This window comes from Taudactylus pleione, unplaced genomic scaffold (genome assembly GCF_031769625.1).
Source record: "Taudactylus pleione unplaced genomic scaffold, aTauple2 ptg000954l, whole genome shotgun sequence".
Taxonomy (NCBI): Eukaryota; Metazoa; Chordata; class Amphibia; order Anura; family Myobatrachidae; genus Taudactylus; species Taudactylus pleione.
Genome location: NW_028285355.1, coordinates 410,407 through 429,940, shown reverse-complemented (window position 1 = coordinate 429,940; position 19,534 = coordinate 410,407). Strand labels below are relative to the sequence as shown.

The following is a 19,534-nucleotide window of genomic DNA, read 5'->3' as shown; positions in this document are numbered from 1 at the left end:
TGGTTATGGCGCAAAATTATTGCATAGGTAGTCGTGCGAAAAATGATGCCGCACCCACTGAAACCCTTGTTTTTGTTTTCTAACCTGTACTAGAAAGATAACAATCTAATTGGTTATTATGGGTTACAGCATTTTCTATTGTAACGTTGTTCAAGATCCAGGTTTCAGAATAATTAATAATGTAACAATGGGGGATAATTTAGGGAAACTGGTGCAAAGTAGTTTCTGTAACACAGAGCAGGCAATCAGATTCCAGGTGCCATCTAGAACAGTCTAAAGGCCCCCATATATCTGAGATTGATTGCAGCAATCGTGCAATTTGCAATCGATTGTGTATAGAAATCTTTCCCTTTTTCAATCGATTGCAGAATTGCCACAATCGATTGAAAAAGGGACAGATTTTTATACACAATAGATTGCAAACTGCACAATTGCTGCACTCAATCTCTGATGTATGGGGGCCTTTACACACAGGTTCTCAAACTCGGTCCTCAGGACCACAAACAGTGCATATTTTCCAGGTCTCCTCACAGACTCAAGGCCCCCATACATCAGAGATGGATTGCAGTAATCGTGCAATTTGCAATCGATTGTGTATAAAAATCTTTCCCTTTTTCAATCGATTGTGGCATCTCTGCAATCGATTGAAAAAGGGAAAGATTTTTATACACAATCGATTGCAAATTGCACGATTGCTGCAATCCATCTCTGATGTATGGGGGCCTTAACAAGTGAAATCATTAGCTCCACCTGTGGATCTTTTATAATGTGTCAGTGAGTAATGACTACACCTGTGCACCTGCTGGGTGACCTGGAAAATGTGACCTATGTGGGGTCCTGAGGACCGAGTTTGCGAACCACTGGTCTAACAAATTGCTACAGGTCCCAGCAACATTGCTATGGGTTACAGCCATACTTGCCAACTTTATCCACTATCCAGGAGAGGCCTGGATGCCGAGCCATCGTGGGACCGCAAGGTGGGAGTGAGGCTAAATGACGCGGTTTCACATTAATTAGCCCCGCCCCCTCCATACGGAGCTGCGATTACCGGCAGTTACCTCCCCAACCTGCCCACTTCACTAGGAAGTAGGTGGGATGCGGGAGATCCGGACACTTTTCTGGGGGTGTGCAGGGAACTACCCAAAAATTCTAGAGCCTACCACAACTTCCAGGAAAGCAGGTAAGTATAGTTACAGCAGCATTGCTATGGGTTACAGCAGTGTTGCTATGGGTTACAGCAGCGTTTTAGCAGTTATCAAGCACCAGTTTCAAGAAATGATCTTGTGTTTTGTTTTTATTTCTCACGTCATATTTTTCTTTTTACACCATATATTATACAGTCATTACTGGTGATAATTTCCTTATAGAGGCCAGTGGTAACAAGCAATGCATTGGGAGCAGATGCTGGAATCACAGTGTGTCAGGAATTACAGGTCAAACTTGCATCGCTGGTCAGTGCTAATACATTATAAAATGTTGGCTTATATAAATATTTGGTTATTGCAGACCACAGTGTTTTGTCTGAAACAATATTCATGTTCAGTGCTTTGAAGACTGTATAGAGCTCAGTTTAAGAAACCTTTACCTTAAATTGAACACATTGGAGGCAGCCATTTTGTGAGATCACAGCCTAGAAAGCAGTCACTCAGGGACTAATGGATGCAGCCATTTTGAGAGCTGAATTAACATGGAGAATGCAGACTGTCAATTTATGGCTCTTTTTTCCTTAGTAAAGTTATTTGTTCCCCGTGACTTGATTAGTGCTGCATTCTCATTAACACTGATTCATCTCGCAAAATGGTTGCATCCACAAAACGGGCGAGTTATGTCATTGGTTCTCTGTGTACATAATAATACCAGTAAGATGGCTGCCTCTGGTGTGTGCAAATGGTTCCACTGCACGGACCACCCCATATACTGAATAGCAATATCCTTTTGCATGATCAGGAAATTAGGGACATAGGTAGGTTACGCAAGTTTAATGGATTATTTTGGAGGATGCAGTAAACAGGACAAACAATTCTATTATCCATCTTTTTATGTACAAATTAATAATAAAGTTCCATCATTTTCCAGCTTTTGAAGACCTATATAAGAGACTCGTCCAAATATGTTTATCTGGGAGGTGGGGTTTGGGGAAAGGCACGCCAGGTGTCCACTGACAAATACAGTTGCAGTAAGTAAAATGTAAGTGCAGATTGAATGCCCCTTTAATCTCAGTGGGATCTATAACTGCGGCACAATTACATGGAGAGTACATGCACTGCGGATGGGGAGACATCAGAACAGTGGCAACGCACCCCAATTCATTCTTATCTGGTTCACTCAATGGTCGTCCAGTACTTTTCCTACGTATCTTGGAAATATAACCACAAACTAAATTATTTCTAACCTATCTACTTGTGAGCTGGTGAATTTAGCGGACCTCTATTGAAAGATATTGGGGTGGATTTGCTAAAGCTTCTCAAACAGACAAGTGGAGGTGATTCCCATAGCAACCAATGAGATTGTGTCTATCATTTTGTAGAATGCAATAGAGAAATGATAGCCAAATAGGATTGGTTGCTAAGGGCAACACCACCACTTGTCATCTTTAGAAGCTTTAGTAAATGCCCCCAACGACTTCGCACATCCTCCAACGACGTGTTTGATATCTGTACATAACAGAACTTTGAATTTACTGTGAGACATCGGAAATGTTACCTAAGATAATTCCGCCTCTTTTAGCTGTGACACCTGTATGTGTACATTTGTTTTAGGATAGAGGGGGAGATGTACCAAAGCCATGGAGAGAGATATAGTGGAGAAGTTGCCCTTAGCAACCAATCTGCTCCTAACTGTCATTTCATAGACTGTGCTAGATAAATGACAGCTAGGAGCTGAATGGTTGCTATGGGCAACTTCTCCACTGTCTCTCTCTAGGTCATACTTGCTGACATTCAGCTCCCTCCTTCTGCACACAGCGGGGGGCGTGGCTAGGTAATGATGAGGCATCGGGGGCAGCGCGATTGCGTCATCGTGGCCCCGCCCTCTCTTTACAATGCCAAAAATATTGGCATTGTGAAGCAGGGGGTGGGGCCACGATGACGTGATTCAGCGTGAATCACGTCACTGCCCCCCAGCTGCTGGGGTTTCTATGAGTAGGGGGGGGTAGGCAGCAGCTGGGAGGCTTGCCTGCCTTTCCGGGGGGTCGGGAGCGGATTCCGATATTCGGGAGGCTCCCGGCCAAATCGCGAGGGTAGGCAAGCCTGCTCTAGCAGTGTTCTCCCCAGGCTTGTTTTTGCAGGTGCACCACCCGGCACCTTGGAAGCCTGCAAGTGGGGGCAGTATCTGGGAGCTGTATAAAAAGGACCAGATCCTACAGACTTTGCATCTTTTTCATAATCAGATGACTGGGCCTCTAATAATAAGAGGCAAATTAATATTTAAAATGTTATATTAAGTTATAAATCATTTTATTATTGCGAAGGCCCACACCTGGCTACTTCTTGATGCCACCCGGCTGGAAACATTTTCTGGGGAGAACACTGTCTAGGTTTGATACATCTCCCTTTTAGTAATGGAATTAAAGGAACTAAGTACTGAAATAAATTGGCATAACAACCATTTTTTTTTTTTTATCAAAGAGTTTAAACACATCCAAGAAGTGCTCGGTCCTGACCACAAACCTTAGTTACAGCTGTCAGCGGCCAAGGGGGCATTTACTAAGGCCTCTACAAATGAGTGGTATTGCTCATAGCAATCAAAGTAGTGTATCGTAAAAAGAAACAGAAATAAACACAAAATGCAAATTAGTGACCAGAGCAGCTGAGAACAAAAGGCCTAAGAGGGTAAAAAGTGACAAAGTGATGCCCAAAGGTTCAAAATACGACCAAAGTAATACAGAAGCGCTCCACAAGGTGGCAGCAGTGGTGTTTTACCCATAAGGTGCCTAATAGATTACATAGAAAAAGATCACAGTGTATCACTACCTATAGTGAGGATAGCGGGGGCCTCACACAAACCGCATGTATTTGGGACTGTAACCCATCTACTGCACACATAATATTGATGAATATAAAGAGTACAAATAAAAACAGAAGTCCTAATACTTAGACAGTGGATGGGACATTGATGACAGCCTGGCGCAGGCAGCATGTTACAGGTACTGTAACCATAGCAACAAATCAGCCTCTTTTCTTTTTTCTAGTGCAGTTTATAAAACGAAGCCGCGGGATTGGTTGTATGGTTACGGCATAAATACCTGTGCACAAGTTCTCTGAAAGGGTCCCCAATACCGTGACCATGGCATGAAGGTTACATACTTACCACACGTGTGTTTTAGTGGCACATATGTAGATACTTTTATTCCATCAGTGTAGCCAGTGACTTGGTCATTTCTGCATAACAGTCCCAGGATTTCCCTGGCCAGCACCCAGTCACGCTGCTATTGCTATGCATACGGATTACACAGTCACTAGACAGCCATCCGCCCGCAGAGCTTCTGCCTTTCTTACACACTATTATAAAACTTCGTTCAGATACATCTCCCTTGGAGCAGGCAGCCGCAAGTAGGTTCCTTTCCCTACAGGGAATATTTGTGAAACTACAAAAAAAACCAACAACAAATGGACACATTTAAGAAAACCACTGTACAGGAAATGTACTGTAACCAGCAGCAACCAATAAGGCGTTTGCTTTCATTTTCTACACTGCACTATGAGCACTATAGCTAGAATCTGATTGGTTGCCATGTCTTGCAGCTAATGGCAGAAACATCACTGTTGCAGAGGGTAGGGAGCCCAGGGACGATGGGTCCCGGTGATATTGAGTTCCGCCCCAGCTCCCAGCGTGTATTTCCTGTACAGTAGTTTTCAGAAACGGTTCCCAATGAGTGTTGCCATGGGTACTGGAGGATGTTAGAAGGGTTGATTGAAAGGCACATCTAATATAGTAACTGTAATATGTTCCTACAACAACCAAATAATCAATGAGATCACACATTAGGCTGAACTATAGATAGACCCTTCAGTGATCCACTGCGGCCTGTTTAGGTGGAAGCCCATCAGTTTTATATACTGTAAATTGAGATGTAGGTTCTTATTAGGAGATGGCATTGGGATGTACCTGTAGCCTATACATGGGGGGGGGAGCTGTTACTTGGTTTCAACCAGTAGCCATGGGAATAGCGCAACTAATGACATCACTGAGATTGTGGCCCTGCTATTCACTAGGAGCCCCCGACTATCCATTCATAAAAAAAAGGTGAAATCATTGACAGTGCAACCTATGAATTTCCTAGGTACCAATGACATCATTGAGAATGTAGCCTATCCACACACTAGGAGCCAGTGACATCACTGAGACTGCAGCCTATCCACACACTAGGAGCCAGTGACATCACTGAGACTGCAGCCTATCCACACTAGGAGCCAGTGACATCACTGAGACTGCAGCCTATCCACACACTAGGAGCCAGTGACATCACTGAGACTGCAGCCTGTCCACACTAGGAGCCAGTGACATCACTGAGACTGCAGCCTATCCACACACTAGGAGCCAGTGACATCACTGAGACTGCAGCCTATCCACACACTAGGAGCCAGTGACATCACTGAGACTGCAGCCTATACACACACTAGGAGCCAGTGACATCACTGAGACTGCAGCCTATCCACACACTAGGAGCCAGTGACATCACTGAGACTGCAGCCTATCCACACACTAGGAGCCAGTGACATCACTGAGACTGCAGCCTATCCACACACTAGGAGCCAGTGACATCACTGAGACTGCAGCCTATCCACACTAGGAGCCAGTGACATCACTGAGACTGCAGCCTATCCACACACTAGGAGCCAGTGATATCACTGAGACTGCAGCCTATCCACACACTAGGAGCCAGTGACATCACTGAGACTGCAGCCTATCCACACACTAGGAGCCAGTGACATTACTGAGACTGCAGCCTATACACACATTAGGAGCCAATGACATCACTGAGACTGAGCCTATCCACACACTAGGAGCCAGTGACATCACTGAGACTGCAGCCTATCCACACACTAGGAGCCAGTGACATCACTGAGACTGCAGCCTATCCACACACTAGGAGCCAGTGACATCAATGAGACTGCAGCCTATCCACACACTAGGAGCCAGTGACATCACTGAGACTGCAGCCTATCCACACACTAGGAGCAAGTGACATCACTGAGACTGCAGCCTATCCACACACTAGGAGCCAGTGACATCACTGAGATTGCAGCCTATCCACACACTAGGAGCCAGTGATATCACTGAGACTGCAGCCTATCCACACACTAGGAACCAGTGACATCACTGAGACTGCAGCCTATCCATACACTAGGAGCCAGTGACATCACTGAGACTGCAGCCTATCGACACTTTACTTGTTAACCAGTGTCATCACGTGAATTGATAGGCTATATTTTTGATATGGCTCCCTCCACTGTCTGTAGGTAGTAGGTGCACTTTAAATTAACATTTAATACTCAGTGCTATGTTAAACGCCTCCAAGTGCCCATATGCAAATTGCATTCACTGAAGTGATAAATACAGAAGTGTTCAGGCTGAAGCATCGTCCTTAGTAACCTACACAGTGCTCAGTATCCTGCACAGAGGCAAAGACACCCACACGGGGTAAGTGGAGAAGGCAGTCACGCTAAGGAGACAGCAGCATGAAATTCCTCCAATACAGTCAGCTGGTACAGCCCCAACAAGGAGGTTCCAGCTCACTAACCCTTCTCATAGTCCACAGGGGGCACATATCACTGCTTTCCACTCTTGGCAGGCTCCGAAGACTGGCGCACGTCCGTCCACTCTTGCATGGTGTTTTGCAAGGCTTGGGTCTTCTCTTTGTCCACTTGAACGTAGTCCACCTTTTCATCGGACGCTACAGAGGACGTGGAGGGCTGTAACAACACAGACAGAAGAGCAGATGAACTCACACATATATATATATATATATATATATATATAGCGCTATTTCTCTGAAGAAATAGGTTCAAGAACTGTGGGAGGAGCTACTGTGGGTGGTACTGCAGAAAACAATTATATGTATTATATATAGTATTTAGAAAAGAAGGCACTCAAAAGGGCCTTTAAAATAGAACTTATCTTATGGAAACTCTCCGTGCACACTGCAGGGGAACATGCACGCCGCATGCAGCCCTAATGACCGACATGTACAGGGAAATCCATGCATGTAATAGGGACTATAGCAATGTCTGTGTTACATTATATCTTTCACAGATATCCTACATAATAGGATTTCATGTCACTAATATGAGTCTATGTGACAGGACAAACATATGTGTCAGCATGCCCTATAATCACTGACTGGTCTATACTGCTGGGACTTTTAGTTCCACCGTCGCTCAAGCCTTGGCGTAGATTTAGTGATCTGTGAAGCACCTGACTTACTGTAGTTAGAATTTCTGTCAAGCGCCCACTAGCATCTTTGCCCCTTGATGTATTACTACAATTATAATGTACTAGTGTCCTTATGGCACAGATCTAATAATGGGAAATAATAAAGATTCATTGCTAACACATGAATTTATCAGCCTAGAACATCAGTCTACAACCAAATGTTCCTGTGGTTGGGAGAGACCATAATCAGCATTACACAGGTACCTTTCTATGAGGACTAGGCGACACCGGCTGGAAGTCTAACGCCAGGTAATCCACGCTGCCGGTACTCTTCTTCTGCGCCGGGCTGTTTGTGCCGCTGTTTCCAGGAGAAGCGGAGACAGGATTTTGCTGGGAACAAAATGAAAGGAGTTGATACTGCTTCTGTCTTATGGACTTTATATATTATGGAAATATATAAAAATATATTTGTATTTTTTGTATCGCTATTAAAGAATGAATACTCTACACTAGGTGGCGCTGTTTTGTCACACAGAGATCTTACCTGTGGTCGGCTTCAACAAATGTCCTGTTTGGGGATTTAAAAGCTGCCACCCTTATCAGGGGAAGTGTCTGCCCCATTGTGTGGACTAAGAAGTCTGTATTCACCAAATATAAGGACTTTCCAAAGATTGGGTAACATTCTAAGAATTAAGTGCTGGTCACTAATGCTTCTGGTATATTTGGTATAATGTATATACAACTACTATAGCTATAAATGAAGAAGTTACTTCCACAGCTCTCAAGGTAAAGCTGGCAAATAGTTATTTAGTATCAAAAAAGTACGCTATTAGACCACATAGCGAGAATGTGACAAATCTTATATATACAATTAATTTGTCTGTCTGCTAGTTTGTCTGTCTGTCCAGTTATGTATTCAGACACCCCTGATTGGAAATCGATCCACTGGACCGATTCGGAGCAGTGCGCCAGGCAGAACCGTGAACAAGGAGCCTGTTCTGGGCCTCGCACTGGATAGATTTGGACAACATCACATTAAAAAAACTTGATTCAGGATTATGATGGTCTAATCCCCCAATTCATGATTTCAGGATCAGTAAATTGTAAACGTGGAGGTCTGTCTATCATGTATGACATTACCACTGATAACCTACCATGGCAACATAATTCTCCTCGCTGTCCCCTGAGCTGGTACTGGTAATACTCTGTGTGGACACCGGGCGGCAGTATTGAGACGAGCTGGATTTCAGAGAGTGCCTGGAAAAAGAAATAAAACGTATTGCAAATTCTGCTTCGTCACTCAGTAGGGTCTGTGCGCTGTCACTTTCTTGTTCTTATCGGTCATTACGGAATTGGCATCTTCTCTACCAAAGTGTTTACTTAAACCAGTGTCTAATAAAATTAACCATTTAGCACCCACCCCTGATCTAACAGAATGTCAGTTGTGCGATGCATCTCAGCCATTAATAATTCTCATACAGTACATCAGTGTCACCCTGGGGGCTTTCATATATCCCAACGTTTCCAGTCCCTGTACCTGGGACAGACGGTGGAATGGGGCCTGGTTACATCACAGTGGGGTTGTGGCCATACACTGGGATATGCTTAGTGTAAGCAGCTAATCGGCAGATGGAAACACTCATGATACTGTATGCAGAGCACAGAGACCAGGACAAACCGCCCAACTGTCTGTTCCCCAGAACACAGGTGACCGAGGCTGGGACAGAGACCTCACATGGGGACTGTCCATCCAGATCAGGACCATTGGTGGGTTTGGTCTTATGTGTTCAGGGCATTGATGGGATGACTGTGGCAACTGCCCAATCAGTGCTCTGAACACAAGATGAGCTGACGCTGCAGAATCCCCGGGGGGTGAATGTCTCCTGTACATCAGGCTCCATCCATTACACGTTTATTCCGGGATGGGGACTGAAAGGCTTATAATGGAGCAATTGACATGAATAACAACCTTTATTCCAAAGGGACAGGTTTCCTACTACACAGAGAAGCAGCAGTCACTACAGTACAAGCGGAACAGGAGAACAGACACAATATACAGCTATCCCCCAGCATCACTATCACCCCGGGGTACGAGGCGACGCCGGTCTGTACTCACGTCTGTCTGGACCAAGATTTAGTGACTGGAGACTTGAAGGGAAGTTCGTCAATGATGGTGGTCGCTCTCAGGTCCAGCGGAGTGGGTTTGGCTGTGGAGTAGAAATAAAAATATTTTATTAGAAGAACAAATGTAATCAGCTGATTTGTGTTTTGTCTGATAATATTACTATATTGCTGGGGGCAGTGTGTGTTCTACTTACAATTCCGATAGACAATAGATGGACAGCCATACATAGACAGACAGACAGAGGGACAGGAGAGTGACAGGCAGACAGAGGGACAGGAGAGTGACAGGCAGACAGAGGTGCAGGAGATTGACAGGCAGACAGAGGGGCAGGAGAGTGACAGGCAGACAGAGGGGCAGGAGAGTGACAGGCAGACAGAAAGGGGCAGGAGAGTGACAGGCAGACAGAGGAGCAGGAGAGTGACAGGCAGACAGAAAGGGGCAGGAGAGTGACAGGCGGAGAGACAGGAGAGTGACAGGCAGACAGAGGGGCAGGAGAGTGACAGGCAGACAGATAGGCAGGAGAGTGACAGGCAGACGGAGAGGCAGAAGAGTGACAGGCAGACGGAGAGGCAGGAGAGTGACAGGCAGACAGAGAGGCAGAAGAGTGACAGGCAGACAGAGGGGCAGGAGTGACAGGCAGACAGAGCGGCAGGAGAGTGACAGGCAGACGGAGAGGCAGGAGAGTGACAGGCAGACAGAAAGGGGCAGGAGAGTGACAGGCAGACAGAAAGGAGCAGGAGAGAGACAGACAGAGAGGGGAAGAAGAGTGACAGGCAGACAGAAAGGGGCAGGAGAGTGACAGACAGACACAGAGGCATGAGAGTGACAGGCAGATACAGGGGAAAGAGAGTGACAGGCAGACAGAAAGGGGCAGGAGAGAGACAGGCAGACAGAAAGGGGCAGGAGAGAGACAGGCAGACAGAGAGGGGCAGAAGAGTGACAGGCAGACGGAGAGAGACAGGCAGACAGAGAGGGGCAGAAAAGTGACAGGCAGACAGAAAGGGGCAGAAGAGTGACAGACAGACAGAAAGGGGCAGGAGAGTGACAGGCAGATACAGGGGCAAGAGAGTGACAGGCAAACAGAAAGGGGCAGGAGAGGGACAGGCAGAGGGGCAGGAGAGTGACAGGCAGACAGAGAGGCAAGAGAGTGACAGGCAGACAGAGGGACAGGAGAGTGACAGGCAGACAGAGATGGGCAGGAGACTGACAGGAAGACAGAGGGGCAGGAGAGTGACAGGAAGGCAGAGAGGCAGGAGAGTGACAGACAGAGTGACAGGCAGACAGAGGGACAGGAGACTGACAGGCAGACAGAGGGACAGGAGAGTGACAGGCAGACATAGAGGGGCAGGAGACTGACAGGAAGACAGAGGGGCAGGAGACTGACAGGAAGACAGAGGGGCAGGAGACTGACAGGAAGGCAGAGAGGCAGGAGAGTGACAGACAGAGGCAGGAGAGTGACAGGCAGACAGAGGGACAGGAGAGTGACAGGCAGACAGAGGGACAGGAGAGTGACAGGCAGACAGAGAGGCAGGAGAGTGACAGGCAGACAGAGAGGCAGGAGAGTGACAGGCAACAGAGGGACAGGAGAGTGGCAGGCAGACAGAGGGACAGGAGAGTGACAGGCAGACAGAGGGGCAGGAGACTGACAGGAAGACAGAGGGGCAGGAGAGTGACAGGCAGACATAGAGGGGCAGGAGACTGACAGGAAGACAGAGGGGCAGGAGACTGACAGGAAGACAGAGGGGCAGGAGACTGACAGGAAGGCAGAGAGGCAGGAGAGTGACAGACAGAGGCAGGAGAGTGACAGGCAGACAGAGGGACAGGAGAGTGACAGGCAGACAGAGGGACAGGAGAGTGACAGGCAGACAGAGAGGCAGGAGAGTGACAGGCAGACAGAGAGGCAGGAGAGTGACAGGCAACAGAGGGACAGGAGAGTGGCAGGCAGACAGAGGGACAGGAGAGTGACAGGCAGACAGAGGGACAGGAGAGTGACAGGCAGACAGAGGTACAGGAGAGTGACAGGCAGACAGAGAGGCAGGAGAGTGACAGGCAGACAGAGGGACAGGAGAGTGACAGGCAACAGAGGGACAGGAGAGTGACAGGCAGACAGAGGGACAGGAGAGTGACAGGCAGACAGAGGGACAGGAGAGTGACAGGCAGACAGAGAGGGACAGGAGACTGACAGGAAGACAGAGGGGCAGGAGAGTGACAGGCAGACAGAGAGGGGCAGGAGAGTGACAGGCAGACAGAGAGGGGCCAGACTGACAGGAAAGCAGAGAGGCAGGAGAGTGACAGACAGAGGGGCAGGAGACTGACAGGCAGACAGAGAGGGACAGGAGAGTGACAGGCAGACAGAGGGGCAGGAGAGTGACAGGCAGACAGAGAGGGGCCAGACTGACAGGAAGGCAGAGAGGCAGGAGAGTGACAGACAGAGGGACAGGAGAGTGACAGGCAGACAGAGGGACAGGAGAGTGACAGACAGACAGAGGGGCAGGAGATTGACAGGCAGACAGAGGGGCAGGAGAGTGACAGGCAGACAGAAAGGGGCAGGAGAGTGACAGGCAGACAGAGGAGCAGGAGAGTGACAGGCAGACAGAAAGGGGCAGGAGAGTGACAGGCGGAGAGACAGGAGAGTGACAGGCAGACAGAGGGGCAGGAGAGTGACAGGCAGACAGATAGGCAGGAGACTGACAGGCAGACGGAGAGGCAGAAGAGTGACAGGCAGACGGAAAGGCAGGAGAGTGACAGGCAGACAGAGAGGCAGAAGAGTGACAGGCAGACAGAGGGGCAGGAGTGACAGGCAGACAGAGCGGCAGGAGAGTGACAGGCAGACGGAGAGGCAGGAGAGTGACAGGCAGACAGAAAGGGGCAGGAGAGTGACAGGCAGACAGAAAGGGGCAGGAGAGAGACAGACAGAGAGGGGAAGAAGAGTGACAGGCAGACAGAAAGGGGCAGGAGAGTGACAGACAGACACAGAGGCATGAGAGTGACAGGCAGATACAGGGGAAAGAGAGTGACAGGCAGACAGAAAGGGGCAGGAGAGAGACAGGCAGACAGAAAGGGGCAGGAGAGAGACAGGCAGACAGAGAGGGGCAGAAGAGTGACAGGCAGACGGAGAGAGACAGGCAGACAGAAAGGGGCAGGAGAGAGACAGGCAGACAGAGAGGGGCAGAAGAGTGACAGGCAGACAGAAAGGGGCAGAAGAGTGACAGGCAAACAGAAAGGGGCAGGAGAGAGACAGGCAGAGGGGCAGGAGAGTGACAGGCAGACAGAGAGGCAAGAGAGTGACAGGCAGACAGAGGGACAGGAGAGTGACAGGCAGACAGAGAGGGGCAGGAGACTGACAGGAAGACAGAGGGGCAGGAGAGTGACAGGAAGGCAGAGAGGCAGGAGAGTGACAGACAGAGTGACAGGCAGACAGAGGGACAGGAGACTGACAGGCAGACAGAGGGACAGGAGAGTGACAGGCAGACAGAGAGGGGCAGGAGACTGACAGGAAGACAGAGGGGCAGGAGACTGACAGGAAGGCAGAGAGGCAGGAGAGTGACAGACAGAGAGGCAGGAGAGTGACAGGCAGACAGAGAGGTAGGAGAGTGACAGGCAGACAGAGGGGCAGGAGACTGACAGGAAGACAGAGGGGCAGGAGAGTGACAGGCAGACATAGAGGGGCAGGAGACTGACAGGAAGACAGAGGGGCAGGAGACTGACAGGAAGACAGAGGGGCAGGAGACTGACAGGAAGGCAGAGAGGCAGGAGAGTGACAGACAGAGGCAGGAGAGTGACAGGCAGACAGAGAGGCAGGAGAGTGACAGGCAGACAGAAAGGCAGGAGAGTGACAGGCAGACAGAGGGGCAGGAGAGTGACAGGCAGACAGAGGGGCAGGAGAGTGACAGGCAGACAGAAAGGGGCAGGAGAGTGACAGGCAGAGAGGCAGGAGAGTGACAGGCAGACAGAGAGGCAGGAGAGTGACAGGCAACAAAGGGACAGGAGAGTGACAGGCAGACAGAGGGACAGGAGAGTGACAGGCAGACAGAGGGACAGGAGAGAGACAGGCAGACTAAAAGGGGCAGGAGAGTGACAGGAAGACAGAAAGGGGCAGGAGAGTGACAGGCAGACAGAGAGGCAGGAGAGTGACAGGCAGACAGAGGGACAGGAGAGTGACAGGCAGACAGAGGGACAGGAGAGTGACAGGCAGACAGAGAGGCAGGAGAGTGACAGGCAGACAGAGGGACAGGAGAGTGACAGGCAACAGAGGGACAGGAGAGTGACAGGCAGACAGAGGGACAGGAGAGTGACAGGCAGACAGAGGGACAGGAGAGAGACAGGCAGACTAAAAGGGACAGGAGAGTGACAGGCAGACAGTGGGGCAGGAGAGTGACAGGCAGACAGAGGGGCAGGAGAGTGACAGGCAGACAGAGGGACAGGAGAGTGACAGGCAGACAGAGATGCAGGAGAGTGACAGGCAACAGAGGGACAGGAGAGTGACAGAGAGACAGAGGGACAGGAGAGAGACAGGCAGACTAAAAGGGGCAGGAGAGTGACAGGCAGAGAGAAAGGGGCAGGAGGTGTATGTAACAATCAGGGGATGGCTTACAAAAGACGCTTTGTATGTCTTGTAGCTGCTTCACTGTCCATTAATGCATGAAATAGTGTCACCCGCAGCCATAATATACCGCTGGTAGGGCGCAATATAGTGACCTATTCAAACATTGTGCTATGAGCCTGCTATTTACTGTAAATGCAGCATCAATGTATATAGACCAGAGTGACCAGTCACTACTGATAGTCACTACTATCATATAAAGGCCAATGTAAGACTTGCAGATATTAGAGACTCAGCCGCGGGTGCCCCTCGTGGTGTCACAGCTCTTAGCCAATCATTACTGACATACAGTAGGACTAGAGAATCCCATAGCCACATACACTGCAGCTTGCCAAGTATTGCTCTTCAAAATGTTCTGTAGTCACTGGCTATACCCATTTGTATGGATGCTGCAATCTGGACAGAGCATTATTGTTACCTAGGAGACTGCAAGCCTGTTACTAAGACTCATGCTTGTTAATGCAGAAAGTAATACAGGTCACAGATACACCTAATTCACACACACATTTATTAAGATGGAACCTTTTAGCAATACATCCAATAGTGGGCTGATTTATAACCAAACTAATGCAGGCAGCCCTCTGTCTAAATCACCTTTCCTATCTGGCTTCAGGTTCCGGTTGACTGGCGGTGGCAGGATCTCGCTGACCCGAGTCGGCCTCTGGCAGAGGGAGGCCGTACTCCCTTTGCGCGTGGGAAGCGTGGCTGAGGAGAATCCCAGGAGATCAAAGTGTTGTGGGCCAGGGCTCATCGGGATGTAGACGCTTTGTGCGTTGTCGTTCAGCTTCTCGGAGTTGAATTGGGAGGAAGAGCCGGGGTTCATGGGCACGTAGTTGTCCTCCGAATCTGCGCTCTCAGAACGGGTCATGGAGGCTTTAGTTTGCTGCAGGAAACCGCAGGACACAGGAGGAAACTCTGTTAATACATAATTCATCTGTTTGAAAGATGACAGTTGGGAGCTGATTGGCTGGAGCACCGTTATCATACGCAACAGGTTTTATCACTCATTGCATATGGTAAAACTCGTTGATAAATGGGCCCTATAGTATCCTGCAACCCATAACAACCAGGATGGAAGTTTAATATATACTACATCACTGCGGAGATCCCTGAGGCCTTGCAGGATACTGGCAGCCCTCTAGATCAGTCTCCCTGCATGGACAGCAAGAAACACTGGGCAAAGAAAGAGGGACTATGGAGTATAGGGAGCTATACAGTCACACATAGAGTACTGCAGACAGGAAATGTCATAATGGCTGAAGGTAATAAGGACAGCGGGTTCTACCACTTCCCTTCCCAAAGATAGCTCTCTCCTGACACCTGAGAGAGGCAGCCATTCTTCCCATTCCCTGTATTGGGGCCCTATGCTGCTGGCACACTGGTAGGAACAACTCCTGACCAGATGGCAGTAATGCGGTCACGTCAGTCCGTGCGCCAGATCCCCCTGGTACAGCAAATCTGCAGAGGCCCCCATGAGGAACAGCTGCATCTTACACTCAGAGAACATCTGACGGGAGGGAAGCCCTGATGGAATACCTCATCTACAAAGGTGGAAAGTCCCTCACATACGTATTTACACACACAGTCTAAAGAACAATATTTTCTAGTAGCACAATGCTGGTTAGTATAAACAAAATTCTGGTAGCTAGTATAAAAGCCAAAGCAGACCCCAACCCTGATGGCTAGGATACAAAGCAGATCCTAACTGTGATGGCTAGTACACAAAGCAGACCCTAACCCTGATGGCTAGTCTACAAAGCAGACCCTAACCCTGATGGCTAGTATACAAAGCAGACCCTAACCCTGATGGCTAGTATACAAAGCAGACCCTAACCCTGATGGCTAGTACACAAAGCAGACCCTAACCCTGATGGCTAGTACACAAAGCAGACCCTAACGCTGATGGCTAGTATACAACGCAGGCCCTAACACCCTGATGGCTAGTATACAAAGCAGACCCTAACCTTGATGGCTAGTATACAAAGCAGACGCTAACCCTGTCGGCTAGTATACAAAGCAGACCCTAACCCTGACGGCTAGTATACAAAGCAGACCCTAACGCTGATGGCTAGTACACAAAGCAGACCCTAACTCTGATGGCTAGTATACAAAGTAGACCCTAACACTGATGGCTAGTATACAAAGCAGGCCCTAACCCTGATGGCTAGTATACAAAGCAGGCCCTATCCCTGATGGCTAGTATACAAAGCAGACTCTAACCCTGATGGCTAGTATACAAAGCAGACCCTAACCCTGATGGCTAGTATACAAAGCAGACCCTAATCATGAAGGCTAGTATATAAAGCGGGCCCTAACCCTGATGGCTAGTATACAAAGCAGACCCTAATCATGAAGGCTAGTATACAAAGCAGACCCTAACCCTGATGGCTAGTATACAAAGCAGACCCTAACCCTGATGGCTAGTATGCAAAGCAGACCCTAACCCTGATGGCTAGTATACAAAGCAGGCCCTATCCCTGAAGGCTGGTATACAAAGCAGGCCCTAACCCTGATGGCTGGTACACAAAGCAGACCCTAACCCTGATGGCTAGTATACAAAGCGGGCCCTAACCCTGATGGCTAGTATATAAAGCGGGCCCTAACCCTGATGGCTAGTATACAAAGCGGGCCCTAACCCTGATGGCTAGAATACAACGCAGGCCCTAACACCCTGATGGCTAGTATACAAAGCAGACCCTAACCCTGATGGCTAGTATACAAAGCAGGCCTAACCATGATGGCTAGTATACAAAGCGGGCCCTAACCCTGATGGCTAGTATACAAAGCAGGCCCTAACCCTGATGGCTAGTATACAAAGTGGGCCCTAACCCTGATGGCTAGTATATAAAGCAGCCCCTAACCCTGATGGCTAGTATACAAAGCGGGCCCTAACCCTGATGGCTAGTATACAAAGCAGGCCCTAACCCTGATGGCTACAGTAGTATACAAAGCAGACCCTAACCCTGATGGCTAGTATACAAAGTAGGCCCTAACCCTGATGGCTAGTATACAAAGCAGGCCCTAACCCTGATGGCTAGTATACAAAGCAGACCCTAACCCTGATGGCTAGTATACAAAGCAGGCCCTAACCCTGATGGCTACAGTAGTATACAAAGCGGGCCCTAACCCTGATGGCTAGTATACAAAGCAGGCCCTAACCCTGATGGCTGGTATACAAAGCAGACCCTAACCCTGATGGCTGGTATACAAAGCAGACCCTAACCCTGATGGCTAGTATACAATCAGACTCCAATCTTAATGGCTAGAAAACAAAGTAGATCCCAATCCCAATGGTTAGTATGCAAACAGATGACGACATGAGCGCGAATCGCGTCACCGGGCTCCCCCGCTGCTGGTGTTTCTATACTCACTCTGGCGGGTGTCGGGAGGGACGGCGGCTGCCGGGAGGCTTGCCTGCCTTTCCGGGGGGCCGGGAACGGTACCCGATATTCGGGAGGCTCCCGACCAATTTGGGAGAGTAGGCAAGCCTGCCCTAATCCTAATGGCTAGTATACAAAGCAGACCTATTCCTGATGGCAGTGCCGTTCCATGCCAAATCATCACAAAAAAAGTAATTTCTCAACCCCACCGTCTCAGATTTTCATGAAATTTGGTAGGATGGTAGACGGCATAAATTAACTTACATATGTAAAATTTTAGCCCTCAGTGATACACGGTGTTCATGCTACAGGGTTGCAAACATGACTAAAAAATTTTAAATTTATGCTTGCGAGGTCAACTAAAACGAAACATAACTTTGTTTCAATACAAGACCAACATGATAGTTCTACCACAATTAGAAGCAAAGGGACCAGAGTTTTCAGAAAAAATAGTTTTATATTTAAATATTGACTTTTACATTTCAGGGTCACATGCTGTAACCTTTGACCTTGAATGTCTAAAAAAGTGTATGTTTAATTTTTTGTTATACACTTAAATACAATCTATCTTTGGGAACAGGAGTAAGAAAATATGAAGTACAGCAGCTAGTATACAAAGCAGACCCTCATCCTAACTAACCATGCAGCTGGCAAGTTCACACTTGGGGCCTGATTCAGCAAGGATCACTATTCTGCTAATACGCACGCATCGCAGTTGGTAATATTAGCGGTGAACATCGAGTAACATCGGACCCATACGCACAGGTAAGGCAGGTCAGACCTCACTCAGGAATTGCTAACTTCTGTGCACGCTCTGAGGCCTTAGGCTGCATATGGTGTGATAATCATGCACGCCCCTGCAACGCACTGCCACGCCTGCGTTCACCCGACAACCCCCAGTCACTACCCACAAACGGCACTTCCTGTCAATCACTCTGTGATGGGAACTGCATAGCCTCTGCATATGCAGTTCCCATCGCAATTGCTAGTTCGCACACGCGCATTTCGATGCATGCCCAGTGCGGAAACATGGGCCGAGTGCGTGCGTTCTCTCCTTTGCATTCCTTGCTGAATCAGGCTCTTGTTTTGTAGTGTCTATCTCTGTGTTCTAGGGATGGCCATTGATAGTTTTCAATCGATAGTCACCATCGATGACACCATTGGTGATAACCATCGATGGTACAATATCAATCAATGGTGAACCATCGATAGTTTGTACCACTCGATGGCCACTGCTGCTGGGTGTCTGGCAAGACGAGGGATAATATAAAAAAAAACCCAGGGGGCTAGGCTTAGCGGACAGCCAGGGAGCAGGGCTAAATTCTGGTTCATAAGCAGAAAAAAAGCAGAGCCCAATCCTGCTGGCTAGCACACAATGCAGGTCACTCCCTAGCCAGCTGCTGATTTCAGGGACATTACTGCTGACAAATCTTCAGTGCTCTGGACTTCAGTGCAAGAGGAGCAACATAGGTCAGGGGTTGGCAACGTCCATCACTCCAGATGCTGTGGAACTACAAATTCCAGCATGCCCTGCTACAGTTTTAGCATGCCCTAGCAGCAAAACCGTGGCAGGGCATGCTGGGATATGTAGTTCCACAGCAGTCAATTCGCACCCCACCGCTGCAAGTAGTGCTAATAGGGGTTTTTAATTGGATTGGAGAGTTCTCAGGAGCCTGCTTCGCTGCGAAGTGTGCGAGTTTCAAGAAACAAACTCGCTACTCGCCATTCGCACCTCATTGGATTGAGCCACTAGGATGCACCTTGGGGAAGTCCTGCAGCTCTGGGCAGAGCACTGTAATATCATACATGCCTACTTTCCCGATTTGGCCCTCCAGTCCCCCCCCCCCGCAATGCATCCCCAAACACCCGCAGCGGTGGGGCTGATGGCGCGATTCTTGCTGAATCGCATCACCATGACCCCACGCCCTGCTCCACAATGCCAGAAATCTTGTTATTGTGTAACGTGGGCGGGGCCAAAATGACACGAAACGGCATGTAATGTCCCCAGCCATGCCCCCTTTTACCGGCCCCCGCACCCCCTGCTAAGCCAAC

The 19,534-nt window shown here is 48.7% G+C and overlaps 1 protein-coding gene across 3 annotated transcripts in view; it reads right to left on the bottom strand.

Annotated features, from left to right (window-relative positions):
* Positions 1 to 692: 692 nt before the first annotated feature.
* GAB2 (GRB2 associated binding protein 2) overlaps positions 693 to 19,534 on the bottom strand; it is a 215,502-nt gene continuing 196,660 nt past the window's right edge. For all 3 annotated transcript variants that reach the window (XM_088459940.1, XM_088459941.1, XM_088459942.1), the window contains 5 exons: positions 14,697 to 14,985; positions 9,491 to 9,581; positions 8,529 to 8,631; positions 7,639 to 7,764; positions 693 to 6,914 (listed from right to left, as the gene is read on the bottom strand). In XM_088459940.1, coding sequence (XP_088316066.1) covers positions 6,771 to 6,914; positions 7,639 to 7,764; positions 8,529 to 8,631; positions 9,491 to 9,581; positions 14,697 to 14,985 — 753 coding nt within the window. In that variant the 3' untranslated portion in view covers positions 693 to 6,770. The remainder of the gene's footprint in view (positions 6,915 to 7,638; positions 7,765 to 8,528; positions 8,632 to 9,490; positions 9,582 to 14,696; positions 14,986 to 19,534) is intronic.